The sequence below is a fragment of the Gorilla gorilla genome, chromosome 10, assembly GCF_029281585.2.
Source record: "Gorilla gorilla gorilla isolate KB3781 chromosome 10, NHGRI_mGorGor1-v2.1_pri, whole genome shotgun sequence".
NCBI lineage: Eukaryota > Metazoa > Chordata > Mammalia > Primates > Hominidae > Gorilla > Gorilla gorilla.
Genome location: NC_073234.2, coordinates 115,814,460 through 115,839,324, shown reverse-complemented (window position 1 = coordinate 115,839,324; position 24,865 = coordinate 115,814,460). Strand labels below are relative to the sequence as shown.

General features: G+C 41.0%; 1 protein-coding gene and 1 non-coding gene across 3 annotated transcripts in view; both read right to left on the bottom strand.

The window, feature by feature from the left end:
* Positions 1 to 919: 919 nt before the first annotated feature.
* Positions 920 to 24,865, bottom strand: part of SLC17A8 (solute carrier family 17 member 8) — a 65,873-nt gene continuing 41,927 nt past the window's right edge. For both annotated transcript variants that reach the window (XM_004053739.4, XM_055358755.2), the window contains 7 exons: positions 21,132 to 21,218; positions 20,517 to 20,656; positions 20,251 to 20,400; positions 18,826 to 18,958; positions 10,089 to 10,199; positions 4,813 to 4,940; positions 920 to 3,158 (listed from right to left, as the gene is read on the bottom strand). In XM_004053739.4, the coding sequence (XP_004053787.2) occupies positions 2,814 to 3,158; positions 4,813 to 4,940; positions 10,089 to 10,199; positions 18,826 to 18,958; positions 20,251 to 20,400; positions 20,517 to 20,656; positions 21,132 to 21,218 (1,094 nt within the window). In that variant the 3' untranslated portion in view covers positions 920 to 2,813. The remainder of the gene's footprint in view (positions 3,159 to 4,812; positions 4,941 to 10,088; positions 10,200 to 18,825; positions 18,959 to 20,250; positions 20,401 to 20,516; positions 20,657 to 21,131; positions 21,219 to 24,865) is intronic.
* Positions 20,746 to 20,851, bottom strand: LOC115930357 (small nucleolar RNA U13). Its single transcript, XR_004066993.1, has one exon. It is a non-coding gene; the product is annotated as a small nucleolar RNA U13 (small nucleolar RNA).

Below are 24,865 nucleotides of genomic sequence, written 5' to 3'. Positions count from 1 at the left end.
AAAATACAGAACAGGTGATCAGAGACCTACATACAGTCTAGAATACATTTAACTGAATGCCTAGAAAAACAGTAGAGACAGAATGGAGCAAAAGCAGTATATTAAGAGGTAATGGAGAGAGTTTTCCCAAGCTGATGTAAGACATGGATCCACAGATTGAAAATTAAATTACATGAACTTGGCAGAGAAGAGAGAGAAGGGGAAAAATATTTTAAGTCAAGGATGACTCTAAGAATTCTAGCTTGAGCAAAAAGATAATGTGACTAACTGAGATAAGAAATAGAGAAAGAAAAACAGATTTATTGGGGTTGGGAGGAGACAGAGTAAAATAGAAATACACATAATAGGTTCCAATTTTTACCTGTTGAATTTAACATCCAGACAGGGATAACAAATGGGCCATTATTTCTTTAATACTTATTTTTCTTGTCATATTAAGGAATTTCCAAAACTTTGATTGTTGGAAAGGATCATCAGATCTTTCTTGTCTCAAGAACCCTGCACCTACAGGCCTCCTTCCCTTCCTGCTAGAATCCATGGTTTGCATCCATGAATTGACCTACAAATGGACATTTGTGGCAAAATGTACAATGACTTGCAAATGGCATCTGTCTGGTGTTAAAATGTAATTATTTATCCATTGCTACCTACGTAGAGAAAAACCCATCACAACAAAATAATGTATTTTTTAGTTTTTAACACCTTGATCCGTGACTTCATTTAAAAAAAAATACATATTATAAGGGCAAGTTATAGGAAAAATGTGGGTTTTCTGCATATGACACCAACTTCAAATGACGCGATAAATACAACTTTGTGTCACAATATACAATACTACCTTAAGGATTATCATGAGTTTTTAAAATACAATTATTTGACTTTACTAACACACACACAAAATAAAACACTGGCTATCATAAATTGCTAATTTTTTATTTTTTATTTTACTTAGAAAACAGCACAACTTTCACAATAAGTTCCAGGGATAATGGATAAAAATGAGATAGCATGTTTTCTTTTCAACTGGAAAGTCCCCCAAAATGTTAAAAGATAATGATGATGACAGCTATTTACGTGGGCATTTTCTGCATGCTAGGAACTGTTTTATGGGGCTTGCGTGGATTCACTCATTAAAGAGATTTAAAGATGTCTACTAACATAAATTGTATGCTAGTGACATAAAGAATATTATTTAATGAAGAATCGCAATTTTTCCCCAAGATTATTCCATTTATAAAATACACTACAACTCAGGTAGTATCACTGGGGACCAGAAATACATGTGGGAGAAATTAGAAAAAAAAAAAAAAAAAAAACTTTACAATAATAAGCTACAAGTAAATCTATAATTTTTTCCGTATTATATTTTTCTTCTGAAAGTAGAAATAAAATGTTCAAAATCAATGAACAGGAAAATAATTTTATTTTCAAATAACCCTTTAGATGCCAACGTTAAAATTTTAAATATATCTAAAAGTATCCATGTAATTGCCTTACGCAATCAAAGGTGAATTTTTCAACAGTAACTGTAGGTCTAATTGCCCCAAATGTTTTCACTGTAGTATTTCTCTGTATAACTACTGCTATATTATTGTGATTTCCCTGAATATCATTCCAAATAGAGTCATCATGAATACTTTTGATACAAAATCATAATTTTGTACAATCTGATGAAACTTCCTAATATAATCTCCAGCAGAAAAGGCTAAAGAGATACATTTTTTAAAAATAGAAAATTCTTTCAGAAGAACTTTACCTAAGAAAACACATGAACCTAATTCTTAAATTATTAAATGTCTTAAAAGTTTATAAGTAGTTTGGGACATCATTTAGCTACATTCTTAATATTATGGAAAGTTGAAATTTAATAGCCAATCTCTTGTTTACTGCTTTCAGCTATTTTGACCATCAGATTCCTAAAAATTTGGCTCTCTTGCTTAGCTTTTCTTAAAAAACCTATTTGAATCTCTGATGTAGTCTTTGACCCTTATTACTTTAAAAACTATGGAGTCACAGAACCATTTGACTCTTCAGATAACATAGAACACTGAGGGTCTTTGAATCTAGCCTCTCACACATTTGAATCCCCTCTGCCTCATCAACCCAAATGTTTCCCTTCCCCAACACCTGCTAAAACGGTGAATTACTCACAATTACTCCATTTTCAGTTTTCATTATTACAAATGTCTTCCCTACACTGAATGGAAATCTTCCCTAAAACTGCCACCTATTGAGAGCTTCAACAGTCTCAGCACTGACCCTGGCAGATGACCTTGGGCAAGTTCATTTCTTGTTGCTTTAGATGCCTTGGTTGTAAAATGGGGATAAGAAATGTGTGTCATAAAGGTGTGGAGATTAAATAAGAGTGTTTATAAAGCACCTGCCACAACGTGGGGTTTATTGGGAATATGAAGCCCTCCTCTGCATGGCTACCCTAGAGATGTGGTGGCAGCTACTGCTTCTGTTTACATTCCTTCTGGCCAAACATCCCAATTTCCTTCAATGTTTCTTTGAACAACATGGTATTGTCTCCTTTTTCTTCTAGTCATTCCTTTCTGAATAAGTTCAGCTCTTTGAGAGAAGGGTCAACTGTCAATTCAAAAAATATGTATTATCAACTATGTTATCAACTGAGCGCAGCTCCTTACCTATACATGTCATTGTAAGATAATATTTCTCTTTTTCCTGTTGCTGGTTAGATCTTCTCCCCTCCCAATATTTGGACCTCTGGCAAGCTGGGCTACAAGAAAGGCAATAGGTATGGATACTTTCTGGTTCTAAAGTAAGGAGAAGACAGAAGTGCCTCTCAGACATTAGGATATAGCTGAGAAGTTTCTCTCTTCATTCTGGTAGGATGTCAGCTCTTCCTCATCAAGGGTCGCTCCTCTCTGTCCTTTCCATTCCTTCTTCTGGACTTCACAATTCTGGGAGGTGGCTCCATAAGACATCTTCTTTTTGGGACTCGCAAAACTCTCATGGTTGAGTTCTATCTCCTCAGCTAATTCGTCCTGGTCAATGATTCCACATTTCTCCTCAGAGAGATTCTCTGGGTCAGCCCACTCCTGTTTCTCCCCAGAAGCAAAGACCCCATAGAAGATCACACCACTGTAATGCACCAGGGCAGCTATGAGGAACACATTCTGCCATTCTTCACGGGTCTAAATAAGGAAATAAAGTGCCAATTAATGTTTTAACTAAAACTAGAGATTACCAGTATGTCCTGGAGGCCTCCACTGTGAAAAAGCACCTGCCCATTTGGAAGGCGATGCTCTGCTCCTTGGGCGGGAGGACGTGTGTCAGAAGCACCATCCGGGATTCAAACCAAATTTAAAAGAAAAACTTAAAAAATGAAAGTTAAGACAACAATGAATATGAAAGTTAGACAAAACAATAAATACGTATTTTTTTAATTTAGAAAATTCTTTTTTTTTTTTTTTTGAGATGGAGTCTCGCTCTGTCAGCCAGGCTACAGTGCAGTGGCGCGATCTCGGCTCACTGCAAGCTCCACCTCCTGGGTTCACACCATTCTCCTGCCTCAGCCTCCGAGTAGCTGGGACTACAAGTGCCGGCCACCACGCCCGGCTAATTTTTTGTATTTTTAGTAGAGGCGGGGTTTCACTGTGTTAGCCAGGATGGTCTCGATCTCCTGACTTCGTGATCCACCCGCCTTGGCCTCCCAAAGTGCTGGGATTACAAGAAAATACATTTTAAAATAAACAACATATAAAAATATTAATACCTGCAGCACCATTGCATAGCTTTTTGAATACTCAAATGGGGTTTCCCTTCACATAGTCAGCTAAATTAAAATTGTTTTAGGAACCCGCCGTTTTAAATATCAGAAGTCTCCTTCTTGCTTGTTGTTGGATACATAACAATATTTGAGCCATTAAAGTTCTCACCCTTGACTGACAAGAACTTTATAATATTTTCAGTGTAAAAAAAAGTATGTCAAAAAATAATGGGAATTTGTGTCTAAGGTTGGGGGAAGATATCTTGGATTTAATAGTCAGGTTATCAATCCTATCATTTCATGAACAGAGAGGGAAAACATGAATTCTCTGCCTATAAAATCCTACCTTTTCTGTCAAAAAGTAAGAAAATTTATCTCACACTTTCTTCTGCAGGAAGCTGAAAAAACTTCTGAAGTTATATTTGTAATAGGCAATCCAACTAAGAAAATAGATGGGGGAAAAAATCCCATGGTATCAAAGAATTCTTACTTGCAGAAAGCAGCATCTTGAGAGGTTTCAATGACAAAGATGAAGAAATCATGTGGGCTAAGGTTGAACTCTGGATGGATCTGCCTCTACCATCCACCCTAGTCTAAATTCACAAAGGCTCAGTAACAACTGGGTAGGTTATTAATGTCCTGTTTAGTTTATTCTTAACAAGGAAGTAGAATAGCACTCATCTTTTTATGCTGAAACATGCTAAGCAATGGATGGAAATAGGCTATAAGGTTTAATCACTGAGAATGAGAAAACAATCTTCAGTAACTCATTTATCCCAAGTTGACTGCCTCAGTTTCTTCTTTGGGTCTCTAAACAGTTTCTATGGCCCATCCCCTCTCCCCAGACTTTTATTCCTCAATTGAGAAAACATAGAACAAAACAACAACTAGCCTTGGTGCCATTGATAAGCAATGATTTGAAAATCAGAAGAAGGAAGAAAAAAAAAGAAGTTCAGCTGACTCAGTCAAAGTCAAGGACATACACATTTACAGACTGCAGTAGAGCCTTGAAATCTCAAGTTTGTATAGAGCTCCAGTCCTCTGATATTGTAACCCATAGCCACAAAGGAGACCTTTACCTTGTGCCTGGTCATTGCACCGACAATGAGGGGACAGACCATTCCAGAGAGGGTTCCCACTCCATTTGAGATCCCCATGAGAATGCTGGCATAGCGTGGGGCAATGTCCAGGTGGTTGACATTAAAACCTACAGTGAAGCCAAAACCTCAAAATCAGAGTCAAGAACAGAATTTCAAATATGCTTTGGAAAATACTCAGTTGCCCCAACCTTTACCAATCTGTTTGGTTTCCTCTAGTACATGACTAGTTTCCAGACCAAGAGGACTGGGTTCAAGAGGCTGTGTCTGCACAAAGCAGCACTGGTAGACAATGCTGGAATTGATTATGGATATCTATCAAGGGCTCTCTCTACAAAGAGAATTATGGCATCTCTACCTTGTAGGTTCTGAATTCCAAAATACGGTGTTTGGCACAATATTGAAAAGCCTAAAGCCTGAATCACATTTATTCAGAGTAAATAATCATACAATCACATACAGTATGACTAGACCAAACCTTGCTTTATAATATTCCCACTCCTACCCCTGACTTACTCTTAAAAGGTAGCCAAGGGTAAGCCTACTTTATTGGCCACATGGGCACATTTTCACACAATGAAAAGGGTGCTTTTTAATGAAACATTTGCACAAACATTGGGAGAACCTTCTGTAATTTATGAAACACTTTCACACACCTACTTGATTTGGAGTCTGTAAATCTGGACTTGAATCTTATTTCTACTATGTAAACAAGTAATTTGGGGGCCTTTGTTTCTTCATCTCCAATATGAGGATAATATTACTACTCACTTCACAAAGGTGCTGTGATAGAGACTCAGGGGAAATACGTATGTGAAGCCCTTGGCAAATATCAAAGCTATGCTAACTACCACTACTACTACTGCTACCTTCTGCTGCCATTGCAAAGTAACTCCCTCTCTTTGAGGTCTTCTATCAAAAGATAATGCTGCTGGCCGGGCATGGTTGCTCACGCCTATAATCTCAGCACTTTGGGAGGCCGAGGTGGGTGGATCACCTGAGGTCAGAAGTTCAAGACCAGCCTGGCCAACATGGCAAAACCTCACCTCTACTAAAAATACAAAAATTAGCCAGGCATGGTGGCACATGCCTGTAATCCCAGCTACTTGGGAGGCTGAGACAGGAGAATCACTTGAACACAGGAGGTGGAGGTTACAGTGAGCTGAAATCCGACTTTGTCAATATATTGCAGGGGTGCATGTTCAAATCAGACAGACCTCAGTTCTGGCAGCTTAATTGAGATGCAAGCCTAGACCAAGGATTTAAACTTCCAGAACCTTAGTTTCTTCATCTACATAACGGCATAATGATTCTTATAAAACTGATGTAGGAATTAAGTTAAATAATGTATGTTAACTACATGGTGCATAGACGTGTAAACCAACATGCATGCTCTTTACAGGTGGTTAGCCATCCGTCTTGTTTACCACCATCTCCCCTGAACTAGCAAAGTGCCTGGCACATTGTAGTCACTCAATAAATAGTTGCTAAATTAATTACCAGCTTCAGCTACTGAAATTATAGCAAGGGGTTGTAGGCTTTATTCATCTTTTTGTTTTCCTTTGCTTTGCTTTTTATCTCTCTATTCTGTGCAAAAAAAAAAAAAATGAAAATAGGACTTAAAACATTGTTTTGTTCTAATCTGGCACACTGGTTGGTTGTCTTTCCTACTTCCCTTCAGGGAGAAATTTTGAGAAAACTTTTTGGTAATAATAAACATACCTTATCTTTCAGGTCAATGTGCCAAATGATCAGAATATAAAACAGCTGCAAGTTCATTAATCTTACCATGGATTTGAATGTGATAAACACTTTATTAGAAAAGAATCCAGAGATAAGAAGCAATTAATATGATTGTTGAGTATTATGCTCTGATACAAAGCCTGGGCATCTGCATTCAGCTAAAGATAATGTGGGAAAAGCCATTTAGGTTTCTAGCTGCACAATCCTGACATTTGGGGAGGGGGGAAAATCACTGAGAAATTGAGATATTGATAGATTTTTATAGCAGATAAAAAAATTACACATAAACTGAGAGAATCTATCTTCTGTATAGGACATTTCCCAAAACAGGCATCACTCATCCCTTGCCTATTTTTAACTTCATCTATCTCAGCAGTCTTGTCTATAATCAGCTCCTAAATTGTGCCAGTCAGTCTTCCCTGACATCTATGTTTATTCCTTTAAAAGTTGGCAGACAGTAGATTCTGAGGAATTATTGCCCCCGTGGCTGCAATCCCTCCCACAGTGTCACTGCTGGGACCAACAGACCTTTATTCCACACTCCCAGCCACTTCACTAGGCAAGTTAAACCACACTTTGGTTTCCCCACCAATAAAGTGAATATAGCAATACCTTTCTCATCAAGGTTGCAATGAGGATTAAATGAAATCATGTTTAAAAAGTGGCAAGAAGGCCAGCTGTGGTGGCTCATGCCTGTAATCTCAATACTTTGAGAGGCCGAGGCAGGAGAATCACTTGAGGCCAGGAGTTCGAGACCAACTTGGGCAACATTGTGAGACCCTGTCTCGAAAATATATATATCTGGAAGTGGTGGCACATGCCTGTAGCCCCAGCTACTCAGGAGGCTGAGGCAGGAGAATCAGTTGAGCATGGGAGGTAGAGGCTGCAATGATCCGCGATCATGCCACTGCACACCAGCCTGTGTGACAGAGCGAGACCCTTTTTTTTTTTTTTTTTTTTTTTTGAGACAGAATCTCTCTTTGTCACCCAGGCTGGAGTGCAGTGGTGCAATCTTGGCTCACTGCAACCTCAGCCTCCCCAGTAGCTGGGACTACAGGCACACACCACCACAACCAACTAGTTTTTGTATTTTTAGTAGACATGGGGTTTCACCATGTTGGCCAGGTTGGTCTCGAACTCCTGATCTCAAGTGATCCATCTGCCTCGGCCTCCCAAAGTGCTGGGATTACAGGCATGAGCCACTGCACAAGGCAAGAGACCCTGTCTAAAAAAAAGGAAAAAAAAAAAGCAGTTTATGTGATTTGGAGTATTGGGTTTCTCTCCTTCAGATTGTGACTTAATTGGCAATCGGGGGAAAGGAAGCAATATGAACTTGAACATTTCAGTATCTCTGGGAACAGGATATGGATCTCTTTTGTATCACAAAGTTATCAAGGGAAGGCGTTCCTCCGCTTCCTACTGGAAGCAAATCGTGATTGCTCTGCCCTTGCTACTCAAAGTGTGGACTGCCCTGCAGCAGCAGCAGCTCTGGGGAATTTGCTAAAACTGCAGAATCTCAGGCGACACCCTAGAGCTACCAAATCAGAATCTGCATTCTGAAATATCTTATGGTGATTTCACATAACACTTTGAGAGGCACTGGGCTGGTGTGTGTACTAATAGAACAATAATGGTGAATACTCATTAATTTTGTTATGCATCTGGCACTGTGCTAAGGACTTCAAATAAATACAGCTAAGGTTTTTATTTGAATAAGTATTTCCACTAGAATGTAAACTTTATGGTGATGGACTCTTTCATTTATTCACTGCAATATCCCCAGTGCTAAGAATAATGCCCAGCCCACAAGAAGTGCGGGGAAATGCATGAATTATCTAAGTTTATCCTCCCAACAACCCTATGAGGTTGCTGTTTCATCTCTCCAATCTCTAGATGAGAAAACTGAAGCTTGAGAGTTTTCATAATTTAGCAAATTTTTTATTTTATAAATAGTAAATAGTAAAGAGGGCCTCAAACCCAGGTCTATGCATCTCTAAACCAAATTACTTAGCTGCAAGTTACTTTTAATTTAGACTTTTACTTTATTTTCTAATTTATTCATCAACTCTATTTATTTTGAAAGATACAAGCCCCTGTCTTAGGGCAGTTTAGACCAGAGGTTCCATATTTTTCTATTCTGGGACACTAACACTGTTTGATATTTAAGGCAACCTGGAATAATGGAAGGAGCACAGCCTTTGGGCCAGGCAGAACTGTTCTGTCATCCTTCCTTTGCCACTAACTGTGTGATATTAAGAAAGTATCAAATTTTTCTGAGCTTTAGTAAAATAGTGAAAAATCCAGTAGCATAGTGATATACTACTACTTGCTTCACAATGTTATGATATATATACAATATATGTAAAATTTTCTTTAAATAACCATTTTTTATCTTTATTTTATTTATTTATTTTTTTCTTGAGAAGGGGTCTCGCTTTGTCATCCAGGCTGGAATGCAGTGGCACGAACTCAGCTCACCGCAACCTCCAACTCCCAGGCTCAAGACATCCTCTCACCTCAACCTCCTGAGTAACTGGGACTGCAGGTGTGTGCCATTACACTTAGCTAACTTTTTGTATTTTTTGTAGAGATGGGGTTTTGCCATGTTGCCCAGGCTGGTCTCGAACTCCTGGGCTCAAGTGATCCATTCGTCTCGGTCTCCCAAAGTGCTGCGATTACACGCGTAAGCCAGCGCACCCGGCCAGTAACCATGTTCTTAGTACGATGTTTTAAAGATAGACAAACAACTAAATTTCACTCTTTGACCCAGTTTTGCATAGGAAGCTTCTGATATGATTGCACTCTGGCCTTTCTCTCACATATAGTAGACTGGTTTCTGCTCCTGTAAAATGGGGATCGTAATAGCACTGATACCCAGCAGGGTAGTTGTGAGAGAGACAGGGCTTAATATACGCAGATCGCATGGAATATTCCCTGGCACAGAATCTGTGCTTGGTCATCGCTAGCTCACATCATCATTGTCATTATTCTTTACCCTGTTCAGAAAGTCACTTCCCCTCTATGGACCCGCATTTTCTTGTTTGGAAAATGAAAGCAATGGAGTAGACAAAAATCTAAAGAATGTTTTCACTCTTAAAAAAACTTCTGATTCTATGACTGTAATGACACTCGCAGTTCTGTAGCAAGAGGCGAGGCTTGAAAAAGTCACAGGAGCCTCTGTCAGGTAGGGTGACATGGTGCTAAAGTATGAAAGTCCACTTCACCCAGGACATATGCTTGGGCCTCTGCTCGTGTCTCAGAAGGGTCATCTGCACTTTGTGTCTTTTCCCGTAACAAAGTAAGTAGGAAAAATTCCACCTTAACTGAGCTCCCAAGCCCAGTCCTCAGTGATCTTACAAAATCACCCCCACTAGATCACATTCTCTGGGCGGTGGTCCTGCTCTCTGAGAATGGACTGGCTACTGAAAGAAGGTGCTACAATATCCTTGTCCTTCCTTCTTCCTGGGACTTGTTGAATCTATAGTCAAGATCTGGAAACCCAAAGGACACATTACCTGAAATAGCGAAGCCACTAAATCCTACAGCAAGCACCAGAAAGGAGATAGCCACCCCTCTGGTATGGGAAAAGCCAACCACCAGGAGTAAGGTTGCCTCCATGCCAAAACCTGCAAATGGAAACAGCAAGGGAAAAAAATGTCATTTTCTTATCAGTCAACCCAAGTTCATTTATTTATCAAATAAGAACTAACCTATAATTCCACAGACCTAAGTTTGTTTTGTTTGTGTCTATGTTTTTTTTTTACTTTAAGTTCTGGAATTTAAGTTTTTTTTTTTTTTTTTTAACTTTACTTGAAGTTCTGGGATTTAAGTTCAGGGATACATGTGCAGAATGTGCAGGTTTATTACATAGGTATACATGTGCCATGGTGGTTTGCTCCACCTATCAACCCATCATCTAGGTTTTGGGCCCCGCATGCATTAGGTATTTGCCCTAATGCTGTCCCTCCCCTTGCCCCCTAGCAGGCCCCAGTGTGTGATGATCCCCTCCCTGTATCCATGTGTTCTCATTGTTCATCTCCCACATATGAGTGGGGAAATGGCAGTGTTTGGTTTTCTGTTCCTCCACAGACCTACATTCTGGTACAGTGCTTACAATGCCACCCAGGTCTTTCATGACTACATGACTTTGCTAATATTCCCTGGGTGTTCGCAAACTTTCTAACATTATCGCGGTGCACCTTGAACACCACACGGTCCCAATAGGTTCCAATGATGCTCCTGAGATGAGGGATGTTAATTATTGGTTGCTTCATGGGTAGCTTCCCCTGCCATTGTTAAATACTAAAACTCTACTATATAACTGTGGTAATGATTCCCCTTTGACTAGTTATGGCCTTTCCCTTAAAAGTAAAATGACAACACTCTAATATTTATTGCCAAAAGCAACCAGAAAACTGTAGCAAATATCTGAAACAAAAACAAACAAACAAACAAACAAAAACAGCACTTCACCCCTTGTAAAGCAAAAGTCAAAATTTTTCTATTTCAAAGTTCACCAAGCTCTCAGGCCTCTTAAAAAAAAACAACAAACAATACATGAGAATTTTGCACAGAAAATATTGCAGAACAAAAGTACTTTCTGTTCCTTTCATTCAGAATAAGTGAGTCTAGCACAATAAAAAATAAAAAGAATGAGGAAATTATGAAGAAGTTCCTTCTCACCCGAAAAAAAAGTTCAGCTGACAACAGACAGAAAAATGATATAAATATCATTTCCAAGTATATAGAGTGCCTTAGGAGGGGGAAGAGACAATTAGTGGTGCTTCATTTGGAGACTGTCTGCTGATTCCAGACATCTCCACACAATTGTTCTACAGTACCTCAAAGGCAACATGCCCAAATCAATTCTCTCATCCCCTATTTTATTTATTTATTTATTTATTTATTTTTTCTTTGAGACAGAGTCTTGCTCTTATCACCCAGGCTGGAGTGCAACGGCATGATCTCGGCTCACTGCAACTTCTGCCTCCCAAGTTCAAATGATTCTCCTGCCTCAGCCTCCCAAGTAGCTGGGATTATGGGCATGTGCTACCACGCCCAGCTAATTTTGTATTTTTAGTAGAGTTGGGGTTTCACCATGTTGGCCAGGCTGGTTTCACCATGTTGGCCAGGCTGGCCACTCCTGACCTCAGGTGGTCCGCCCACTTCAGCCTCCCAAAGTGCTGGGATTACAGGCATGAGCCACCGCCCCTGGCCTCTTCCCCTATTTTTTTACTCCTAAACAAACAAGCAAACCATCACCAAACCATCGCCACCACGTGCTTTCTTCTCCTCTAAATTAATCTTCCATATTCTGTGTTTAGAACCCAATCTTTAGAGTCAAACTCGTATGGGTTCACTTTCCACTTCAAAATCACTAATTTTGTGACCTTGAACAAGTTACTACACCTCTTAGATTCCTCATCCAAAAGCTGGAGATAATACCACAGCCTTGTGAGGTATCGGAAAAGTAAATGAAATTGGTATATGAGGTACTGAGTGTGGCACATGGGCACAGCTCAACAAATGATAGCCAGAAGTCCGTTGCAGAAACTTCAGAACTACCTTGGACTTCTCCTCCTGCCTGAGCTTTCATTTACAAATCTGCAGGTTGGCCTCGGAAACATCTGTCCAGTGCAACTGCCACTTTCCCCTCCCCTGTCACTGCTTTAGTTCCAGGCCCCGTGACCTCTTACCAGGACAACTGCAATAAGCCACCTTTTTTTCTTCTTTTGTTTGAGATGGAGTCGTGCTCTGTCGCCCAGACTGGAGTGCAGTGGTGCAATCTCAGCTCATTGCAACCTCTGCCTCCCAGGTGCAAGTGGTTCTCCTGACTCAGCCTCCCCCGTCGCTGGGATTATAGTCCACCACCACGCCCGGCTAATTTTTTTTTTTTTTTTTTTTTTTTTTTTTGAGATGTAGTCCTGCTCTGTCACCCAGGCTGGAGGGTAGCGGCGCGATCTTGGCTCACTGCAAGCTCTGCCTCCCAGGTTCGTGCCCTTCTCCTGCCTCAGCCTCCTGAGTAGCTGGGACTATAGGTGCCCACCACCATGGCCGGCTAATTTTTTATATATTTAGTAGATACGGGGTTTCACCGTGTTAGCCAGGATGGTCTCAGTCTCCTGACCTCGTGATCCACCCACCTCAGCCTCCCAAAGTGCTGGGATTACAGGCGTGAGCCACCACGCCCAGTCTAATTTTTGTATTTTTAGTAGAGGCCGGGTTTCCCCATGTTGGCCAGGCTGGTCTCGAACTTCTGACCTCAGGTGATCTGCCTGCCTTGGCCTCCCAAAGTGCTGGGATTACAGGCCTGAGCCACCATGCTCAGCCACAATAAGCCACTTTGGTAGTCTTCCCAACTCGTCCTCCTCTGATGCATTCTCAATACCACTGTCTTTCTAAGCCACACACCTCATTATTTGCTCCTGTGCTTAACGTGTTTGTCATGAGCTCCATATCATGAGTATAGTGTTCTATAATGAATACCTCCTGCTGTTCCAGTTTCATCTTCTTCCAGCCCTCATCTCTTTGCTTACTGCCCCCATTCTGTGGATAGCCCTCTGTGCCACAGACATACTCCTCTATTAGCTGTTTTCTAACCACACAATACTATCTCATGCCCGTACATATTTTCACACATTGTTTCTTTACCTGGGATACTCTTCTCTCATCATTTTCTCTTTTTCTGAATAAATCTTACTATTTTTAAAGTCCAGATTAAATAGTGCCTCCTCTAGAAAGCTTCCCTAACAACCCTCTCCCTACCCTCAACCAATGAAGCTGACATCACCTTCTCATCATTTTATAGAACTTTTCAATATTGCTTTGTAACTTTTCATTTGTGTTTCTGCCTCTCCCACAAAACTGTATATTTAACACAGAGTCTGTCTAGCATGTAGTATGCACTCAATAAATAATGTTTGGCCAGGCATGGTGGTGCACACCTATAATTCCAGCTCTTTGGGAGGACGAGGCAGGCGGATCACCTGACGTCAGGAGTTCAAGACCAGCCTGGGCAACATGGCAAAACCCCTTCTCTACTAAACATATGAAAGTTAGCCAGGCATGGTTGCATGTGCCTGTAATCCCAGCTACTCAGGAGGCTGAGGCGGGAGAATCACTTGAACCCGGGAGGTGGAGGTTGCAGTGAGCCAAGATTGCACCACTGCACTCCAGCCTGGGCAACAGAGTGAGACTCTGTCTCTAAATACATACATACATACATACATACATACATACATACATACATACATACATACATAACGTTTAATGAATTAATGCAAAGGAAAGGAAATGGGACCCAGAAACAAGAAAATAAGATTCACAAGCTGAAGTACTTACTGTAAATGATGGTTAAGTTATTAATATTTACCTTTTTGAACCTATTTCTTCAACACTACTATAAAGAAGGGCAAGAACTAATAATTGTTTTAAATGGCTTCTAAAGAGGATGAAATGTAATTAGGGAAGTCTTACTTTTAAAACTATAGGCTTTATATCATTGCTACTTGTTCTTAATTTTGTTTCAACATGTAAGACTACACATAGGGAAAAATTGCTAGTGTTTCATATACTAACTATATATGTCTTAGAAGTGCCTATCCTAAATAACAAGGCATCTGGCTGAAACTTCTTTTATTTTTACACTCTCAACAGAAATATGCAGAAAGTCAATTCCCCCAAAGAATTAGAATGATGACATTGTATAAAGAATAAAACTTACAAATGATACGTCAGTTCATCTGTAAGAAAAAAAATTTTGGCCAAATAGCAGATTGCCAGTGGAAAAAAAAGCATTTAAGAGCCTAAATGGTTTCTACTGACAGTTAAAATACTAGAGACAGGGCTGCATGTTTCAGGAGCTTAAGGATAAAATTTCAACTTTAGGGGTAATCAGGAGATCCTTAAAATTGAACCTATTTAGAGTTGCCAAGAAAAACAAAACTAGGACTTAAAGGCCTAAGAAATATTTTATTTCATATTAAAATAATCTGAAGTTCACACTTGCAACTGATTCAGCCAGAATAGAATTTTTGACCTCAGTTACACTTTGCATGTTCTATAGACGGGGCAGGACAAGAATTTGGCATCTGTCTTTAAGCATCATAGACGTAGACCCTGATTCAGAATGAATTGAACATCATGTCTTAAGTGATCTGTTTTGCTTTAAATGATTTTAATGGCACATTAAAATCTATGGAAATAAAAGATGACAGGCTCCAAGATATGTGTGATCCTTCTCAGATGAGAAATGCCTTCTATATTTCTTAGTAGGAAACCAAAAAGCCAACCAAAATTCTCTGGAAGATCATACCAGTGCTTCATCATTTCCAAATCAACCTGCATTCTTCACTGATGGCACAAAACTTTGTTTTCATGTAGTTATCTCTGCTCTAGCATCTCTGTATTTAAGCAGAAAAAGTGGGACCATTATGGTCTTTTTAAAAATTTTATTTTCTGTATATAACTCACTGGTCCTACTATGTCAAAATATAAAAGAATGGCCGGGCACGGTGGCTCATGCCTGTAATCCCAGCACTTTGGGAGGCCGAGGTGGGTGGATCACAAGGTCAGGAGATTGAGACTACCCTGGCTAACACGGTGAAACCCCGTCTCTACTAAAAAATACAAAAAATTAGCCTGGTGTGGTGGCGGGTGCCTGTAGTCCCAGCTACTCGGGAGGCTGAGGCAGGAGAATGGTGTGAACCTGGGAGGCGGAATTTGCAGTGAGCTGAGATCGCGCCACTGCACTCCAGCCTGGGCGACAGAGCGAGACTCCGTCTCAAAAACAAAACAAAACAAAACAAACAAACAAAAAAATATATATATATATGAACATGAAAAGCCATGTGAAGAGGTATTTTTTAAAGATGGGAGATGAGGCAGAAAGATTCCACATATGCCTTCTAGTTTCTGCAGAAAAAAACTATTTCCTCTCAACAGGCACTTTGTTAGCAATTAAACATCTTTGAAAGTTCTCATCACCACAACATAACATAATCACCACCAATTATGGAGAAACAGCAGAGGTACTGGGGCAGAATTAAATAGGAACAAGACATTCCCACAAAATATGCTCAAGAATCTCCAATGCATCTGGGTTTAGAAGAGGTTGTGCAAATAGTGTTTAAATCCAGAAACTTCTTTAAAGTTGCTAGTTTAGAAGTACATTTTTTTGTCCACAGGAAATACAATCGCAGATATTTGTTAAAGAACTCTTTGAAAAACTTCTGTGTTTTTTGTGTCTTGAACACAGGAGAACGAAAGCAGCATTAACATTTGTTGAGAACTTTTTATAGGTTGAACACCGCACTAGGTGCATTCATATGTTGTATCATTTAACTCTCATAACTATCCTCTGAAGTAAATATTATTATGTAATTTTAAAGATGAGAACTGTTGGCTCTGAGAATTTAGAAATCGACCCCCCTCTCTCCATCTCCATTGCCGCCTCATTTGTCTAAGCCACCATCTTCTCTAGACAGGACAACTGAAATCACCTCCTACCTGGTCTCCCTTCTTTTACTCTTGTACCCTGCATAATTCCCCAGATTAAAAATAAATAAACAAGGCCAGGCGAGGTGGCTCATGCCTGTAATCCCAGCACTTTGGAAGGCCGAGGCAGGCGGATTACTTGAGGTCAGGAGTTTGAGACCAACCTGGCCAATATAGTGAAACCCTGTCTCTACAAAAATACAAAAGATTAGCCAGGCGTGGTGGCCCATGCCTGTAATCCCAGCTACTCAGGAAGCTGAGGCAGGAGAATCACTTGAACCCAAGAGGCAGAGGTTGCAGTGAGCTGAGATTGCACCACTGCACTCCAGCCTGGGCAACAGAGCGAGACTCTGTCTCAAAAAAAAAAAAAAATGAGATCATATCCATTCCGTGCTTTAAATCATCTGCATCTCAATGTACTTCAAATATAAAACCCAACCTCTGCATACGCCGACAAGGCCTGCCATGATCTGACCCTAGAAAAATATCCCGATCCCATCTCCTGTCATTCAGCCATTCTGACTCCCCTTCCTTCTATTCTCACACAGGCCACATTCCTGCCTGCCCCAGGGTCATTGCACATACTATTCCCTTTGCCTAAAATCTTTTCCTGAGAGAGCTATAATAAGGCAGCACATGATGAGTTGCCAATCTAGCCATGTGGACATATTCAGAGGGATCACTGGAGAATGGCATGGCTTTAAGGAAACACAAGAGGAGAAGAATTGAGCTGGATGTATAGAGAGGACTGGATTGAGAGGTGAAGGTGAGAACTCACAGGGAAAGAGAAAGGGAGTGGGCAAAGTCAGAGACAGAAAGATATGTTCAGGGCTTGGGTGAGGGCTGTTCAGCTGGAGCAGAATTTTATCATTAGAAGGGTGAGGCTTTGGCTACTGTATTAGTTTTCATTTTTTAAATGTTTTATTTTTTAATAGAGAAAAGTTCTATTTCCCTGACTGATTTCGAACTCCTGAGCTCAAGTGGTCTGCCTGCCTCAACCTCCCAAAGTGCTAGGATTGCAGGAGTGAGCCACTGCACCCCGCCTACCACTGTGTTAGTTTTCATTTGCTGCTGTAATAAATTACCACAAACTCAGTGGCTCCAAACAACACAAATATCAAGTATCTGCTGAGGGATAGACTTAGGGGTCTTTAAGATCTATTCCAATGATTAGATGTCACCTCTAAAATACGCTCTACACTATTGTACAGTTCTGGAGGCCAAAAATCCAAAATGGTACAGGGCTAAAGTCAAGGCAGCAGCCTACAGAGTTGCATTCCTTCTAGAGGTGCTATGGCGGAAACTCTTCTTGTCTTCTCCAGCTTCTAGGGTCTGCTTGCATTCCTTGGCTTGTGGCTGCATCACTCTGACTCTTGCCTCCACCATTACATCTTCTTTTCTGACTCTGACCCTCCTTCCTCCTTTTATAAGGATTATTGTGATTATATTGGGCCCACCTAGATAATGCAGGATAAACTCCCATCTCAAGAACCTCAATTTAATCCCACCTGCAAAGTCCCTTTTGACATGTGAGGAAACATATTCACAGCTTCTGAGGATCAGGACATGGGCATTATTCTAGCTGCTACAGCTCTCTTGGAGAGGACTTGAATGCAATATCGCAGAGCTTCACCTCCTGCCCACCAGATAGCAGGCCTACATCCTCTAACCCTCAGTCCTCTACAAGAAAGTTCAAGCTAAGGTCAGGCCCACACATCCCCGCCCGGGACCAGCAGTCAAGGAACTGGGAGAACAGGTGCCAACAGACTCAGGCTTTCTTCCCGAAATGCTATGGGATCAGATCATGCCTGCTCCTGTGTCCCTCGGTATAGTCTTCACTTCTAAATGTGCCAGACCTAGCTCTCTGTCAGAGCATGCGCAATCCGTCCCTTTCAACTTAATATCACAGTTGTGAGCTCTTGTCCATAGGTGGCGCTATCCTCTACCTCCTGCTCGCTCATCCTGACTAGTCCTCCAGAGGGGTAGCAGCAAACTAAGAGCTTTGGCCGTAGGCTCTGGCCTACCTGATACCTTGCAGGGATCTGCTACTTGAGCAAGTCCCTTTATTTTACCTCTGTTTCCTCACTGCAAATTGCATATAGTAATAGTACCTGCTCCACATGGTGGTTATGAAGATTAAATAAAATAATGTATGTAGAAGATTTAGCTTAGTGTCTGGCACAGAAAACATTCAATAAATGTTAATTTTAAAAGCTAAACAAAAAAGATGAGTTTTTTAAAAAGCACTCATGAACATTGTAGGGGTTCACAATTACTTTCGCCTACCTCTTTTGGGAAATCACCCAACATTCACTTTGTCTTTACAAAATTAAAACATAAAGCAGGAGCTAAATAAACCAAGAAAGAGAATGGTGTGTGTGTGTGTGTGTGTGTGTGTGTGTGTGTGTGTGTGTGTGTGTGTGTGCATATATCCCATGCACAAGCATAGGCTAGGAGGAAAGACTACTTTTCTTCTGTTTCTTACCAAAACATATGGATAGGTAGAAAGGTAAGCAGAGAAGGGAATAAACTACATAAGCAAACAATAAATGTGGAAGGATGTATGGAAAGGTCCCAGCTGGATGACCTCTTGGCAGCACTGTGATGGACAACACTCAAGTATCTGCTGAGGGACAGACTTAGAGGTCTTTAAGATCCACTCCAATGATTAAATGTCACTTCTTAATATATGCTCTGCAGTTCAGTTTACCCTAATTCTACAAAAGCTGCCTAAGCCATCTATGAAATCCACAGTACCTCCACAGTTCATGATTTTTCTGACAGCAGTTGTGGTCAAAATTTGTCTGCTTCTTAAATAATCAGCCAATTGTCCTCCAATAGGTACAACGATTGTCATAACCATGTGTGGGACTGCTGACAAGAGACCCACCTGGAAGGGAAAGAAACAGTAAGCAATTTGTCATTATTTCTGAGAGAGGGGCCTCCCTAATTCCCTTGCCCACCTCCACTCCACAGCCCCCCTACCTACCACCACCAAATTTAAGCATCTAATTATGTGGGAGCTGGGTAGGCCTGAATTTCATAATAAATAAATGATGAATGAGCAAATGATTTTAGACCCATCTGTGTCCTCTACCAGATTGGAAGCTCCTTGAGGGCAGAGATGACTTTTATTCATCACAGAGGGCATGGCACATGGGAGATAAAGCACTTGGCACCCAGTGAGCACTGATGACTGATGACAGCCACCATTTCATGACTATGCCAGCTCTTCCATGGTCACTTCTGACAGTATCTGTAGCTAGGCAGACATTTGTGTTTGCTCGGCTGCTGTTCTTTCCCTTGTAGGAAAGAGGTTTATCTTATGATGATGGTTTATGATTCACTATCCACACCCTTCCTCCCTAAAACACAATTGGCTTGATGATAATGTCTGGGAGCATTGAAAGAGGTTCTTTCTTTTTTTTCTGTTTATTTTTTCTTCTTCTTTTTTTTTTTTAGACAGAATCTTGCTCTGTTGCCCGGGCTGGAGTGCAGTGGTGCAATCTCGCCTCACTGCAACCTCCGCCTCCTGGGTTCAAGTGATTCTCCTGTCTCAGCCTCCTGAGTAACTAGGATCACAGGTGTGCATCACTACGCCCAGCTAATTTTTGTATTTTTAATAGAGGCAGGGTTTCGCCATGTTGGTCAGGCTGGTCCTAACCTCACGTGATCCGCCCGCCTTGGCCTCCCAAAATGCTGGGATTATAGGCGTGAGCCACCATGCCTGGCAGAAAGAAGTTCTTTCTAACCCATTGCAAGCAATGATTGTTACTGCTATAGCCACCATTATGGAGAAGGAGTTTTTTGCAAGATGAATGGTAAGGTTCTTACTGCTACTCGCTGAGTAGCTTACAGGAAAAAAAGAAAACCCACACCCTCAAATCTTTTTATCCTTGCCTAATATGCCGTCCTTGAGCTAGCTTCAAAAACACTCTAAGATTGGGTACAACATAAATCTTTAAAGCAGCTTAATACGGCTCTGATCCTTGCTAAGAAGAAATTAAACAGCTATGCATACTATGCATAGAATGTATAACTTGTCTGACAGCCAGGCTATTAGGTGTCACAGAACTGTTATGAATTACGATCAGCAATTTAATTATTTTATCATACAAAGTTATTCTCTGTAGAATCAAGAGATTTAAAGTTCAAAAATATTTGGAGCATCTGTGTGTTTACCTTACTTATTGCAAATCCAAAGACCTCTTCAAAATAAGCAGGCTGACTTATGAGGAGCAAATAAAAGGTCCAGCTTCTGCAAAAATTTGCCACAATGATTGCATAAACCGGCAAAGATGTGAAAAATCTTTTCCATGGAGTACTAAATTTCTAGGAAGTAAAAATACCATGATATTTTTAGTAAAGACATTGACATTTTTTCTGTAAGAAGGCAACACAATCACTCATGAAAAGAGGTAAGTCTTCATCTGACTTTTTATACTTACACTTAGACTAACCACGTTGGCCCCCTCTCCTATGCTTGTCTCTATATAGGTCTTCTCCTCATTGGATATTGTTGGATGAGCTGCTGGGCACTCATAGGCCTGCAACAGCCAAAACATGTACCAAATAATCCCAAACATGCCTGCAGTTAAAAAAGAAAAGGCTGGGTTATATGGTCTCATTTTCTTCCATTTCTAAATTTTTCAATTTTTACCATATATATTTTTTTCATGTAAAATGGGTAATGTACCAATGTTGTAACAAGGTTTGAGGGACTCAGACATCTCATACATGCATGTGAACACCCAATTATCACATTTATGAACTACAAAAGGATCTTTACAATATTTCCAAATGGCAGTATGTTCAGCTAGGGGAAAGTATTTTGTTGATGTTCCTCTTGTTAACTGGTATTTAAAGAAAGACAATGTTCTGCTTATTTTTTAGGTCAACTTTAATATAAACATTAATCAAATCATAGATAAAGTATTCCATTTATACAATAAACTTGTTTTAGTAATCTCTATTTTGATGTAATGAACTCTGAGCCAAACCCATATACAGTAAAATACCATCTCTATGAGTCACATGTGAACTTGTGAAGTCAAATCACTCACCATAAATATAAAAGACAGAGGACCATCCAATGTACTGCACCAACACCCCAGCCAGGGGCATGGCAACCACTGCGCCTGCATAGGAACCTGGAACAAGAAAAGATTGAGGGAATCTGACCAATCATCATGCAAGCCTTTTCAGCTCATTTAGAATTCATATGGTAAAGTCAGGAATTAATCAAACTGAGCAGGAATCAGACTGCCTCCGTGCAGAGAGACAGGCAAACTCCCAGTGTGCCATAGAACAGGGCTTCCAGGAGAGGAAGGTCACCAAGATGCCCTTTAACTTCATCCAGAGACCACACAGGATTTAGACAAAGATTGCTCCAGCACCACAGTTTGGAATTACATGAGAGAATGGAATCAGAAGATGAAAAAAATCTAAGAGAAATTTTGAAAATTCAACCAGGCACAATATTGGAAGCTAAAAAGAGCAAGCAAAGGAACATACAAAATTTGCTTAGGAGGACTGGGAGGATTCTCATCCAGATCTTTAAATGAGGGACATTGAATTATTTAAAAGATCATGATTTTTAAAGTCTTGATTAAAAAAAAAAAGGAGAGGGTTGCCAGGCACGGTGGCTCACGCCTGTAATCCTAACACTTTGGGAGGCTGAGGTGGACAGATCACTTGAGGCCAGGAGTTCAAGACCAGCCTGGTCAACATAGCAAAACCCCATCTCTACTAAAAATACAAAAAATTAGCCTGGCATGGTGGCGCATGTCTGTAATCCCAGCTACTTGGGCGGCTGAGGCACGGGAATCGCTTGAACCCGTGAGGCAGAGGTTGCAGTGAGCCAAGATCTCACCACTGCACTCCAGCCTGGGTGACAGAGTGAGACTGTATCAAAAAAAAAAAAAAAAAAGGTGAGGGGTGAACAATTAAATTCCAGATGGCAAGAGGGCTGCTGTCTCCATTCAGCTCCTGAATGGGTACATTTTTACATGTATTTCTTACTTTGTAAAACTTAACCTTGCAAACGCTTACCTGTGTGTGAATGTTTATCTTGTCTAGACAAGATAATTGTGACTAGAGGCAGTGAGCTGACCTCTGCTATCCTCTGGATGTCTGGTAGGGAAAGATGAGCCCTGTGACCTCCCATTATTGGGAGTTATTAGCTGAAAGGAGAAGTTACTCTCTGAAACTCCCCCTGGGCTGTGAATGAAAAAACTCTTGCTTCAGAAAAAGTGAGTGGTGAAAGGAAATTCTATATCCCAGAATTTGATGCTAAGGAAGATCTTTAGGAAATGGGAGGTTGGGGATCTTCCAGAGAAATAGATTAAATGACATCTTTCCAAGGTGAGCCTGACCCTCGGTGAAAGGCCCAGCCTGAGATCTGGAATCTGAACATCATGACACCCGAGGAAGTCAAGAGACTCATTTTCCTCAGAGATAAGATGGGAATGAAATATCCATCTCAAGGGGTTGTTTTGAGATTCAAATAAACTATGTATGTGAAGATGCTTTGTAAGCTATAAAGGGTTACACAAATGCCAGCTATTACCGCTATTATCATGTACAGAATGACAACACACTCAAAAAACAATCTCAGGGCTCCTCAAACCAATAAGGTGAGCACTCCAGGCATGTGTTGAGAATGGGCTGCAGGTCTCATTCTGCTGTGCGTGGAGATAGGGTGGCCTTTGTCCCCAGGCCAAATACCCTGGGAGGTGGGGTGGGTGAGTCTGGTTTAGGTAATACAAAAGAATGCCTGGGACAGGGGCAGGTAGAGAATAACCCCACCAACTAAGATGCACTGAGTGCTTTATGGGTGCCTAGTACCATGCTAAGTATACTGTACCTATGACTTTGTTTAACTCTCCTTCAACCTGACAAGGTAAGTACCAATATGACCCCCATTTTATAAGGAGAAAGCCAGGCTGGAGGAGGGGAGGCAGATTGCCTGAGGTCACACAGGTAGAAGTGACAAGTCACAGGACAGGAGCCCAGGTCTGTGGAACCCCAAAGCCCTTCCTCTTATTTAATCATTCAGTCATGCCTCCTTCACTCAAAAGCACCTAATAATTCCCCTTAGCATTCTATCATTGGGGAAACTTTACAATGTGATATGGCTTGGCTCTGTGTCACTACCCAAATTGCATCTCAAATTGTAATCCCCATGTGTTGAGGGAAGAACCTGGTGGGAGGTGACTGGGTCATGGGGGCGGATTTCCCCCGTGCTGTTCTTATGATAGTGAGTGAGATCTCATGAGATCTGATGGTTTAAAAGTGTGGCACCTTCCCCTTCACTCTCTCTCTCTCTCTCCTGCCACTACGTAAGACGTGCCTTGCCTCCCCTTTTGCCTCCTGCCATGATTGTAAGTTTCTTGAGACCTCCCCAGCCATGCAGAACTGTGAGTTGATTAAACCTCTTTCTTTTATAAATTACCCAGTCTCAGGTGGTTCTTTATAGTTATGTGAAAACAGACTAATACACAATGTGACCTAAACTACCCTTCTTTTCTATCAGAAAAAATCTTCCTCATCCTTTTAGACATTCTCCAATGTCAGTTCCTATTAGACACAGCCCCTTGAGCAAACAACAGGGCACTCAGCCCTTACTGCAGCTGCCCCCAGCTGCTCCCAGACTGCCCTGGGGAGCAGACTGCAGTTCAGTCCCCTGGGCCTCAGATGATTGTTGAATGGTATGCAGAGAAGGAAGAACAGAACTGGGGGTGAGAAAGAGCCCCCGGTTCGGCCCTCACTAGCTGTAAGAATTTAAATCTTTTTTCCTCCCTCAGCCTCAGTTTCCTCAACTATAAAACAATGGGTTGTAACTGGATGTATTAGTCTGATTTCATGCTACTGATAAAGACAAACCCAAGTCTGAGCAATTTACAAAAGAAAGAGGTTTAATTGGACTCACAGTTCCACGTGGCGGGGGAGGCCTCACAATCATGGCAGAAGGCATAGAAGAGCAATTCACATCTTACGTGGATGGCGGCAGGCAAAGAGAGAGCTTGTGCAGAGAAACTCCCGTTTTTAAAACCATCAGATCTCATGAGACCCATTCACTATCGCGAGAAAAGCATGGGAAAGACCCACCCCCATGATTCAATCAGTTCCCACCAGGTCCCTCCCATAACACATGGGAATTATGGGAGCTACAAGATGAGAATTGGGTGGCGACAGAGCCAAACCATATCACTGGATGTTTTCTAGAATCCCTTCTAACTCCAATATCTTTTAAGATTAAGAATTGATACGCTCCAAGCCTGGGTTTCCTTCTTCAACATTTTCCTTTGCCTGTTCTTTGAAACCAAGGCCACACCTTAGCTGGGACATGTAATGAGGCCTGTGTCCTTGATCAGGTAACTTTCCTTGAGAGTCAAACCATTTCTTAAATCAGCCCTTTTAGGGCTATAAAAACACACTAAGAATGGGGAGTGGCTGCTAGTCATGCTCATTTTGCTGGCAAATCAAAATGAAAGGTCTTACAAATAAACCATCCAAAGAAAGTAAGGTCAAGGATCTAACAAGCCACAAGCCCAGCTGGGGTGAGTCTTATCCTCTTCTAGAGTTGGTATAAGCAGAGTAGTAGGGATGGAGATGCTCTTAAACTGCAAATGAGCGGATGGAGATGGTTTCTAAGGACAAGAGACACTGAATATGTAAAGACATCTCAGCTGAGCATGCAATTCCCAACTAGGCACAAAGTAGGCATAGTGGTGAATACCTCACACCACATTCTCAGGATTACTTTATTATTATTTCAAGGAGGTAAAAGGCCAGC